The following is an 11,985-nucleotide window of genomic DNA, read 5'->3' as shown; positions in this document are numbered from 1 at the left end:
GGCCATCTCAGAAGGCAAGAGAGGCCAAACATCTCAAATATTACTGTCACTATACTTCTATGTGATCAGCACAGACTATGTTTCATGGAAATCTGGGTGCAACCCCTTTAAAAAGCGTGTAACTGGCCCAGTCTTCGCAGCCTGGGGACTTCACTGCAACCCTACTGGTGAGGCGGGACAATTCTCCCGAATTGGGGAACACTACCTCTTGCCAGCGACCGGAGCGCTATGAACTACATTACCCTAAAGGCACCGCGCGAGGCGCCAAGGACAATGGACCAATGAAGACTCAGGACAGAGACACTTCCGTTCTAGAGAACGGTCTCTGGGTGGACCTTCCTGTGTGGGTCCCCGGCGACATATTGTAATTCAGATTGGTTCACGGTTGGTGTACTTCCTAACGCTGAGCCGGCCTGAGACCTGGGAAGCTGGAAGGCCGCTGTGCCTGCTATTCCGAGGCGAGTCTCAGGCTCGGCGTGGGCGCCATCCGACCTGACTCTCTCTCTGGGTCGGGACGGGGTCTCGGGACGGGGTCTGCAGAGCCCGCCCCCGCCTTCGCCAACGGACTTCTTTGGCTGCAGCCACATTGATGGTTCCGATTCAGGTGAATCCTGCGTCCTCCGGGCCCTCCCCCTGTTCTTTTTATCCTGGGTTATCTTTGTTCTTATTAGTGTCTCCTTACTAACGTCTTATATGTATATTTATTCGTGCCCCCCAAACCTTGACTTTCCGATTTTAAAATATGACCTGCGTGGGGGAAAAAAACAGATAACTTACTCGTGCAGTTGAATACGCAGATCTAAAATTAGTATCCGTTAACCGCCTGAGAGAAAAAATATGCGTTATCAACAGGACCCCAGGAAGCCGCCTATGTGCTTAGACGCTTCAGTCGTGCCCTTGAGACCGCATGGACTGTAGCCCGCCAGGCTCCTCTGTCCATGGGGATTCTCCAGGCAAGAATACTGGAGTGGGTTGCCACGCCCTCTCGCAGGGGAATCTTCTCAAGACAGGGATTAAACCCCGGTCTCCCACATTGCAGGCGGATTCTTTACCATTTGAGCCACCAGGGAAGCCCAAAACATACCCATGCCCCCAAAGTTAAGGTATTGTCTGTTGTTATTTAAAGTAAGGGTTTCCTTGCTTTTCTCAATAGTCTTGCCAACTATGTGGGAAATATGCGACGGCTGTAGTTTAGTTTCGCTCCTTCGTTTTAAAACTTAGTGAATGAATCATATAAGGCTTCCCTGGTGGCTCAGACGGTGAAGTGTCTGCCCACAGTGAGGCAGACCCAGGTTCGATTCCCTGGGTCGGGAAAATCCTCTGGAGAAGGAAATGGCAACCCACTCCAGTACCCTTGCTTGGAAAATCCCATGGCCGGAGGAACGTGGTAGGCTGCAGTCCATGGGGTCCCAAAGAGACGGACACGACTGATGGTTTCTTGACAGTTTTGCCAACTATGTGGGAAATATGCGACGGCTGTAGTTTAGTTTCGCTCCTTCGTTTTAAAACTTAGTGAATGAATCATATAAGGCTTCCCTGGTGGCTCAGACGGTGAAGTGTCTGCCCACAGTGAGGCAGACCCAGGTTCGATTCCCTGGGTCGGGAAAATCCTCTGGAGAAGGAAATGGCAACCCACTCCAGTACCCTTGCTTGGAAAATCCCATGGCCGGAGGAACGTGGTAGGCTGCAGTCCATGGGGTCCCAAAGAGACGGACACGACTGATGGTTTCTTGACAGTTTTGCCAACTATGTGGGAAATATGCGACGGCTGTAGTTTAGTTTCGCTCCTTCGTTTTAAAACTTAGTGAATGGAATCATAAAAAGTATTACGATGTCTTTTTCTTCATTTGCAAAATATGATGTGACTTTACCCATGTTTCTCATGCTAGGTTGTTGTTTAGTTGCTAAGTTGTTTCCGACTCTTCGTGACGCTGTGGACTGCAGCATGCCAGGCTTCCCTGTCCTTCACTGTCTCCTGGAGTTTGCCCAAATTCATGTCCATTGGGATACCCTCCCTCATGCAGAGTAGCCAGTCATTTTCCTTTCTGTGTAGTTTTTGTAGATATGAATATACAAGTAAATGTCTTTATATTCTTCTGTTGAAGGCTTTCCTCGGTGTATTTGTTGTTGATGGTGGTGGTGTTTGTTTTAGTCCGATACGTCTATAATAGTGGTACTGTAGGCACGCTTGCCCTGTGTTCTGGGAAGATACATTAAGCGCACATCTGTTTAGTTTCTATGTTAACATTTTTATTGTATTTAAATTAACATTTCCGCTTACTGAATTTGTTTTCCTCCATACTACTAATTTTAACTTAGTTCTTTGAATGAAATTATTAAACTGTTTCATAGTTATATTTTGATACACACTTATGCCGTATATAAACTTTTGTTTTACAGTCTACACACACACATAGACTGTTTTAGTACTTTAAAAGATTGTGCTTTTCCAGTAATATTTATTTCACTGTTAAATAGTTTTCCTCTGGTGATCTTGTAAGGGAAAATTATTGAAATATTTTATTAAATACCTGTCTTACGTGGGCTTTGGCCTTATCATTATAAGGATATATCATTATATATAATATATATAATATCATTATATTATCATTATCCTTATCATTATAAGGGTAAAAAATTATAATGCTTCAAAACCATAACAGGACGTTAAGAACTCCAGAAGATATTTCCATGTTTCTATAATGAGGATGACAAGAGGTCAGGTCCTATCGCTTATATGCTTCCTCTTAAGTTTAAAGAGTCCAAAATGAGGTCCAGTCATCACCAGATGCTGGAGGCAAAGCACTTTTCCTCTGATTTAAGGAACAACCCCTTTATCAGAGATTCATTTTCATGCATAGTCATGGTGGTTCTGTTCTCTACTACAGGAGAGAAGAGCATGTAAGAAATTACAGATAATCTGTCTGAATATTTATGGAAAAGTTTTAACATCAAAGAATATGGATAAATAGGAAAAATACCTGTTCTTGAATTATACTATATAATGTTATAATAATTTCAAACCAGAATTTAATCTGGATTATGTAAACTGGAATTTTATATACAACAATAACTTTTAATATAACCAGAATAAAATTTGAAAAGGACATATAAGAACTGGTCAGCTGTTAGAGCCAGCCACAAGTGATAGGAAGAGAAAAATGTATTATTGGCAGGGGGAAAACAGAAAAGGGACTCAAATGGGAGTGTCAGAAACAGACCTAACATGAAATGGAGTAAGTTTGGTATTTGTGGCTCAGTGTTATAAAGTGCTATGTGACCTGCCACCAGCGTTTCCTCACCAGTACAGTCCCTTATTCTTCTGGCTCGTTGGGTTGCAGTCACACTAGCCTCGAGGGCGCTACTCAGACACACCAGGCTGGACTCTGATAGGGAGGCTTTGCACTTGTTTATACCACTGTTGAAAAACCTTTTCTCAAGTTATCCACATTGCTGGGGTCCAGCCCCGTGGATCCAGGGAATTCGAAGCGGGGACGGCATCGGCGAGGATCAGGAAACAATTGCTTAATTAAATGTTAATTAAGGATATAAAGAGTGGTTAAATAAGGATAGCTCAGTGAGGAAATTCAGTGGAGAAAAGAGGCTGAATAATCCAGCCAGAAGGTGAGATGGGGAGACCAAGTTTCGGTGAACAAGGCCCGCACTTTATTTTCCAAAGTAGTTTTTATACCTTAAGTTATGCATAGAGGATAATGGGGGAAGGGGTAGAGTCATGCAGCAAGCCAGGCTTTCTTCCTGCAAACTTATCATATGCAAAAGTTTAGGTGATTTGCATCATCTTCTGGCCTGGAGGCCTGTTAACATTTTAAGACCCTTTCTTCAGAAAACTTATTTTTCTCTAAAGGTGATTAGTCAGGCGCCACCCTCCAAAAGCGTTAGATAAAGTTGCATTCCTACAGGGCTAAGGTGTGGTGGGCTGTAACAAGAAACAGAATTAACTCAAGGGTCCAAGGTTACAAACATTAAAGCTACTACTTACACCAATTATATTAATCAATACACTGCCAGGGACACAGCAGGTAAGGGATATGGAGACTTAGCAGCAAACATTGACCCTACAAGTGAAAAACCCTTCACCAATACAATTTCTAATCAATCTTTTAACTGCTCAAAGGAATCTGTATTTAGACAGTTTAGAACATCTCATGGCTCTCACAGTTGGGAGGCTCTGAGCAATCACATGTGGCCCGAAAAACCTATTCGGGCAGGCTAGAGGACTTCCAAAGGAGTTTGTAGGTTGAAACACTATCACACCCAGGAACTTTATTAACTGGAGCTGTAAGTTAACTCTTTTTTCAGAGAGAGGTAGTGGGGGACAGCCCCCCATAAAGTCAGAGGTGTAGGTGAGAGCACAAAGCAGAAAGTAGGCAGACTCTGGTTTTGGGGGTGGATGCTCGAGAATTTCCAGGGGGACTCCTGAGGCTCCATCCCGCCTTTGCGTATGCCCAGCCTCCTTCCTCATGACCTTTGCCACGGGCGGAGCTCACTCCCGGCACCACATGACTTTTTGGCACAACTGCATAACATTTTCTGCCCTCTTTTACATGGCTTTAGTTTTCCCTTACGTCTGCCTGAAATATTGAATGGTTCACTCATTAATCTTTTGTCTGTTGCTGATGGGTATTAAAGTTACACGGCCCTTCTCTTCCCACAGGTTCCACATTCAGAAGAACCGCGTATGGACCCTTCACTGGTGAGTGTCTGGTGTCCTGGATGTCTTTTGCTGCTACTTTTCCTGGACTTGATGTCTGGAGACCCTAGAGAAGCCCTCAGCCCAGGTTTCCAAGTCCAAGCCAAAGGTTCCATGGGGAGATTCACATTTTTGGCAGCCAGTGGCCTAAATGTGAAAGCTTGTCTTAGGTACTGGGGGAAATCCACACAAATGCTTGAGGATGCAACTGAGCTGAGTGTGTTTTAGGACTCGTGAGTCTCTCTTAATGTCTGGTGAAGACAGAGAGCAAGAGGGCCAGAGTCAGGCCTAGGATGACGCTTTGCTGAGCAGCTGTGCTCTCAGAAGTCTGTTCAGAGTGACGGCAGCCGTGGAGTATTTGGGATAGAGAAGAAGAGTGATCCGACTTAGGTTTTAAGAGGCTCCCTCTTAAGTGCAGAGTGCAGAACAGACTAGGGGAGGGAAAGACGAGGAGATAATCAAGGAAGCTGTTGCAGTCATCCAGATGAGCATTGGTTGTGACTGGACAGAGGGGTGGATATGGAGGTAGGAGAAATACCTGGCTTCAGGATTTTTACAAGTAGGGCTGACCAGATTTTCTAAAATGGAGGGGTCGTACATAACACCAGTTTATTCCCTTTGCATCTGGAAGGGTGGAAGTTGCATTAACTGATTCAGGGAAGTCAGTGGTAGCAGTCGTTTTCACTGAGAATATTAGGAATTGGGTTTTGGCCCTGATGAATCTCAGATGATGTTCCAATGACTCTCAAATATAGGAGACAAATGGGTGGTTGAACATGCAGCTCTAGAGGGCCAAGGAGGCTTCAGGATGCAATTATGGGACAAGGGAACAGGGGGCTGTTACAAAGGTCATCAGCGGGAAGGTGTGGGGGGGGGTCAGCAGGTGGCCCAGGTTTTCATGGGAGAGTGGCTGTGAAATTGATGCACAGGGAAAGCAGAAATGGCGATGAAGTGATAGCAAAGTCAGGCTGGTGCTTGCTTCTCTTTCTGTGCAGTTACCAGGCTTTTGTGGTGGAACTTGGGGAGTTTGTGACAGGATGTCATGTGAATTTCTGTAAGGTGTGTCAAGTAGGCGTGGATTTTGAATGGCTGTTATGTGGACAAAGATTGGAATTGGTAAGGGGACATAATGTGCAGTATAGAAATGGACCCTTACCAGGGGTTTTCAGGTCTGCATGTTGTGACTGAGGTTGGAACTAGGATCAAGGCCTGGTGAGGAAGAACAGGGCTGGTGAGCTGCCAGTGGAGAGTTGGGCTTTGGTGGGATTCCGTTGCATTGAATGGGTTTTCAGGTGTCATGTGCAGAAAGATGCATGAGGAGACAGGAGACACGACAGTTTTGTGGTCCAGGTGCTAGTGTTGGGGGTCAGATGTATGAGGTGGTCCAGTGGGTGACACAGATGTGGGGAAGGTGTGTGAACAGTCCCAGTGCCCTCATTCCAGGAGGTTAAGAGAGGAGTATGAGCCCAAGTTGCTGGCATCTGGGGTGCATCACCCTGGGAACTGTCAGGCTGTTGTCTTGCAGGAAAGGGAGTAGGCCCTGCATCCCAGGCCCACAGCGTAGAAGACATCTGTCTGCAGATGTGCGTGTTGTTACTGGGGTTGGAGCTAGTGCTCAAGAAAACATGAAGAGTTTTGGGTACCACTGCCCTCTTAAGTTGGGTCGCTGGGGAGGATGATGACCCCGGAGTGAGTTTGGACTAGGTTGGGGGTACTTATGGGGTCCTGGGGAGACAGGCTGCTTATGCACACTCTGTTCCCATCATCACAGGGCCCTGTGACCTTTGAGGATGTGGCTGTGTACTTTTCCCAGGAGGAATGGAGGATCCTTGATGAGACCCAGAGACGCCTATACAGCTGTGTCATGCTGGAGACCTTTGCACTGGTTGCGTCCTTGGGTAAGGCCCTCACCCCTGTCCCAGCGTCCTGGGCAGGTCTCTGACTTTCCACTTTTCTCCAAGGCAAGTTGATTCGTCTCATAGCTGGACAGTAGGCACCTCTCTATTATTGCTTCCCTGTCCTCTGTGCTGTGGGTGCCAAGGCTGAGTGAGTGTGTGGACCAACTCCTTTCACAGGTAGCCCCAGTGCCAGCGGCTCTGAAGTTTTCCTAGTGAAGGCTTTCTGAGCCCAAAGACTTGGAATGAGTTCTGTGGGTTCTCAGCCACTCCCTGCTGAGAGGACTCTGTAGACCCCTGCACATTTGTGCTCCAGGCTCTTCCCCCTTCCAGCTGACATTTCGTTGGCCCTCACTGTACTAGCAATTGTTGGGACCCAACATAGTCACTATTTCTGGGGTTCACCTGGCTATTTCTATGATACCCCCTCAAAGATTTTTTATGTGATAGTGTCTGTTTCCTGAGATTATTTTGGAATTAATTGCCCCCGTGGGCCAGTACTGACCACTCACCTGTCCTGTCTTTCCCTTAGGACTTGCATCTTCTAGGTCCTATGTTGTTGTCCCGCTGGAGCTGGGAGGAGAACCCTGGGTACAGGACAGAGTGGACATGACTCCAGGCACAGCAAGAGGGGCTCAGAGTGGGCCTGGCCTTGGTGATTGGCATCAGGGGGAGGAAGTGATGTCATGGCTGGATTCAGACCATATCAGGAACGTGTCCTGTGCGCAACACTATTTCGGTGCCAAGGCCAGTGACTGTGAACCTCATTACTCTCTCTCCTCCCCATTCCCGACACTTTGCTCTTTCCGTCATACCTACTCTGACATTGCGCCCAGGATTATCCCCCACCTCTCTGCCTTCTACTCCTCGGTGGTCCTCTCCATCTTCACTTCTCTGCTTTTCAATATTGGCCTACACCTAACATGTCATGAGGCCTGCACTTATCCTCAAAACGGTCCTTGAACACCAGCTACTCAGTAACAGTTGGATTTTCCTGGGTCTGAATACAGCTTTGCACACAGCACACATGTGTTCCCAGCAGCCAAGGCCCTGGTGAAAACCGTTCCCGGAGGAGTGAGTTGTGGACCCCTGGTTCCCTGTGTTCTGCACCCCATCCTTGTGTCTTGCCTGGTGAGTTGTCCGTTTTGTGATGTGTAGAGGCCCTGTCCACACAGCAGCCCTTTCCTAACCTGCTCCCACCTCCCTTGTCCTGAAAATAATCCCATGGATTTATTCTTTCTGTGTCAGACATGTATTGTGATGGGGCTCCCTACTTCTACCAAGATCTATATGAAATTCAGCCCCATTTCTTTGCTTTCAGGTTGTTGGCAGAGAGCAGAGATGAAGGAGAAAACTTCTGAGCAGAATGCTTCTGTAGAAGTGCCGCAGATAATTACTTCAAAGACAGACCTGTCCATCCAGAAGGCCTATCCCTGGGAGATGGGTAACCTGGATGTAGAAGGTGGTCTGCATCTCACTGAGGACCTGGGAGTAAACCCTGTCCAGACACTGTGTAGGGCAGGTGTGAAATTTCAGCAGCACAGTGGAGAGAAACTCTTTAGAAGAGACATGGGGAAGGCCTTTATGAAGACTCGTATTGTTCATACAACCAAGAAGTCTTTCCCATGCCAGGAGCCTGGGAAGGATTTCCCTGTTAGCTCTGACCTTCTCCAGTACCAGGTCACTCCACAAGGGGACACTGAGTGTGTGGAGGCCTCTCACAATGGACTGAGGCCCTATAAGTGCAGTGCATGTGGGAAAACCTTCTGCCGCAAGTACAGGCTTGCTGAGCACCAGAGAGTCCACACTGGAGAGAGGCCTTATGAATGCAGTGAATGTGGGAAAACCTTCAGCTATAAACACATACTTGTTCAGCACCGGAGAGTCCACACTGGAGAAAGGCCTTTCAAGTGCAGGGAATGTGGGAAAGCTTTTAGCAACAGACCCACACTTGCTAGGCACCGGCGAATTCACACTGGAGAAAAGCCTTATGAGTGTAGTGAATGTGGGAAATTGTTTAGCCAAAGCTCCAGCCTTAATGAACATCAGAGAATTCACACTGGATCACGGCCTTATAAATGCAATGAATGTGGAAAATTCTTTACATCCAACTCCAATCTAGTTAAACACAGGCGGGTTCACACAGGCACAAAGCCTTATGAGTGCAGTGAATGTGGGAAATTTTTTAACCAAAGTCCCAGCCTCATTAAACATCAGAGAATCCACACTGGGGAAAGGCCATATGAATGTAGTGAATGTGGAAAACTTTTTAGCCAAAGCTGTACTCTCATCAAGCACCAGAGAGTTCACACTGGAGCAAGGCCTTATAAATGCACTGAATGCGGAAAACTTTTTAGCCAAAGCTTTGGCCTCACTCAACACCAGAGAATTCATACTGGAGAAAGACCATATGAGTGCACTGAATGCGGAGAATTATTTAGCCAAAGCACCCAGCTTACTCAGCACCGAAAAATTCACACCAGAGCAGGGCCTCTCGAGTGCAGCAGATGTGGGAAAGCCTTTAGTCAAAGGTCTGCTCTGATTGAGCACCAGAAACACCACAGCCCAGATAGACCCTATGAGTGCAGTGAGTGTAAGAAAGCTTTCAGCCGAAGGTCTAGCCTCGTTCGTCACCAGAAAGTTCATACTGGGCAAAGACCTTCAAATGAGATGAGCAGAGAATCAAATAATGAACTGTCTCCTTAGCTAATACATCTTACTGAGTAGGCTCTGTGAGGGACTCATCAACTGGAAGTTGAATGCCACCCATCTGCACAGCCCTACTGTGGAGATTACCTGTGGGTACCTGATTCGTTGGAAGCTTTTAAGGAGCTGTGCTGTACTTTCTAATCTGCCCATGGCCCTTCCCAAACTTCATGTCACTGTGAGTTTCTGTGGTAAAAATCATCTTCTACCAACTGGTGGTCATCTCAGTGTGATCAGGGTTGGTAGACTTTTGTGCTCATGCATTCTATGGAGGAAAGCTTGAGTAGCCTGAGCACTTGGATGTTATTCTCTTATGTCTAACTGACTAGAACATTGGCTTAACCGGCTTTGACCAAGGTGACCCAGTCTGCGTTCTGCTGGGGGCTTGTTTACCCTCTTCAGTGGCATTATTTCATGTCATGCTCAGAATGGGTTTTTCCAGCTGTGTGTCACCTGTTTGGGAACTCCGTAGTCCTCAGTGAGGACAGTGTCATGGCAGAGAGTAGTTTTCATTGCAGTTTTGGTCTAATTTGCATTGTTGTCCAAGGCCTCCCTGGGTAGACTGCAGGGTTTTGTTGTGATCTGAATGTCATAATTTTTGGTTTCAGAGGTCACCCTGAGATGAGAGGGCAGCCATGAGAACCACCAGTGATTTTTGGAACAGCATGAATGTTCTGTTTTCATACGGGATGTCACATCATCCCCCCAGTACTGGTCAAGGGAAGAAGTTGTGTAGGTCCAGCTGGAACAGAGCCATGCACAACATGGCAGGCTGGTGTTGCTGAGTGTTAGATTACAGACATTGAGTGGGAACCATACTTGGTACAGAAGACACTCGGAATTAATAGCTCCTGAGAGACTAGCAAAGAAGGAATGCGCCTTTTCTAAAGTTTCATCCACAAATGTAACTGGTTGTTTAGGAGGTTTTTTAAAGAAATTCTCCAGATCTACAGAGCCACTTCCTCCTGAGCCTCCAGTCAGTCAGACTGAATAATGTAAAGGTTTTAGGATCCTCATAGCATCTGCAGATTGTTTATCTCAAGGCCATTGCTGCACAGTTGTGGAGGAAAAAGAGAGGGAGAGTGAGAATCCTGTAGTCCAGGCATGTGATTTTTTAGGACCCAGGCAGAGTTCCTGGAGAACTCAAGTGGAAACACCTTCCATTGCTCCTCTGTCTTCATTGCTACTGGGACCCAATGCCTTGCATGAGACATGGAGAGGTGATGTAGTTAATGTGTTGGTTTCCAGAGTTCTACTTTTCTAAAAAGGAGATTCAGATTTTTATGTGAAGCCAATTTTTATTTAAACTTAATTGAGCTGTATAGTTGGTAAGCAGTGGACTGAATATACTTAAAATGTATAGCGTGGTAACTTCTACTATGTGTAAAATCACAGAACCACCATAATAACAAACATCCATTATTCCCACATCTACCTTTTGCAATCTCCCTGGGTTCACAGGCAACTGGGATTCAATTTACTTTATTTCACATTCTATTAGTTTTCTAGAATTTTAATGTCATTGGAATGTTAATGTGTTTACTTTTGTATTTGCCTTTTTCTTTCATGGTACATAATTACCTTGAGAATTATCCATATTGCAGATATGAATGGTTGTGTTTTTGTTTGTTTTTGCCATGGCACAAGGTTTTGGGATCTTAGTTCCCCAAGCAGGGATTGAACCCAGGCCCTCAGTGGTGAAAGCACAGAGACCACTGGGGAATTCCCTGATAGTTAATTTTTTTAATTCCTGAAAAATACACTGTTTGGATATACTAACCTGTTGACTGTTTATCCACTTATCTGTTAATGGATGAATGGGATTTTGCGCTTTGTTTCCAGCTTGGCTATCACAGAAAGTTTACTGTGAACATGTACATCAATTTTCTTAAATGAATATATGGTTTCATATTCTAAAGTGAATGATTACCCTTTTGGATTTCCATCAACAGTATTGGGAGCATTCCAACTCCCCTATATTCCTCACCTGTACTTGTTCGGTATGGTCAGAATATTAAATACTACCTATTTTCAAAGTGTGTATTTACCTCACTATTGCCTGATGGTCTATCTGGTTGAACATTTTTAATGTGTTCACCTGCCAAGTGCATGTCTTTGATAGTTATTTACCATCTGGTAGTGAATTTTGGCTGATATTTCCTTTTTTGTGAATAACTAAGAAGACAATAAAAGAAATGTGTTAGAACTTGACTTTTCTTCAGTTCAACTTGGCTGGGTGGAATGAATGTTTGTGGTATTCCCCATATATAGTCCTCATTATTAACTCATTCTGCACTACTTTCTAAAGTCTCAAAAATTTATAAAACAGCAAATTGACTCCTGATTGTAGTGTCTGCCAATTTTCCTGATACAAATACTCCAAACTGTGGCAATTTCCAGCTGTGAATATGAGGTTGTTACCAAACCAGGTAACGTTTCCAGAGGCGCACAAGCCAGAAACGGAGACACCAAGACTTAAGTGAGGGGACAACTGGAACCTGCCAACGTGGTTCCTCTTGGAGTCTGTCACATTATGCCATCTTCCTTTGCTAGTCTTCATCTGTATCCTTTTCACTGTAATAAACTGTAGCCATTGAGATCTTAAGTTTAACTTTTTATTTCCTCTATAACAAATAAGTTTCTCTAGAACGATGTATTTTTCCCAATTTCACT

The 11,985-nt window shown here is 45.3% G+C and overlaps 1 protein-coding gene across 2 annotated transcripts; it reads left to right on the top strand.

Moving 5' to 3' along the window:
* The first annotated feature begins 360 nt into the window (after nt 1-360).
* LOC105001428 (zinc finger protein 501-like) lies at nt 361-11,518 on the top strand. Of its 2 annotated transcripts, XM_010857684.1 has the most exons (5): nt 361-604; nt 4,676-4,714; nt 6,483-6,609; nt 7,617-7,737; nt 7,928-11,518. In XM_010857684.1, exons 3-5 carry the CDS (start codon nt 6,502-6,504, stop codon nt 9,310-9,312), a joined length of 1,614 nt encoding a protein of 537 aa, XP_010855986.1. In that variant the 5' UTR covers nt 361-604; nt 4,676-4,714; nt 6,483-6,501; the 3' UTR covers nt 9,313-11,518. The 2 variants fall into 2 exon arrangements, with proteins under 2 accessions (XP_010855986.1, XP_010855987.1); XM_010857685.1 differs by lacking the exon at nt 7,617-7,737.
* The last annotated feature ends 467 nt before the right edge of the window (nt 11,519-11,985 follow it).

Source organism: Bison bison, unplaced genomic scaffold (genome assembly GCF_000754665.1).
Source record: "Bison bison bison isolate TAMUID 2011002044 unplaced genomic scaffold, Bison_UMD1.0 scf7180017864383, whole genome shotgun sequence".
Taxonomy (NCBI): Eukaryota; Metazoa; Chordata; class Mammalia; order Artiodactyla; family Bovidae; genus Bison; species Bison bison.
Note: the sequence above shows the minus strand (reverse complement) of the source record. Positions and strands in the feature narration are given on the sequence as shown.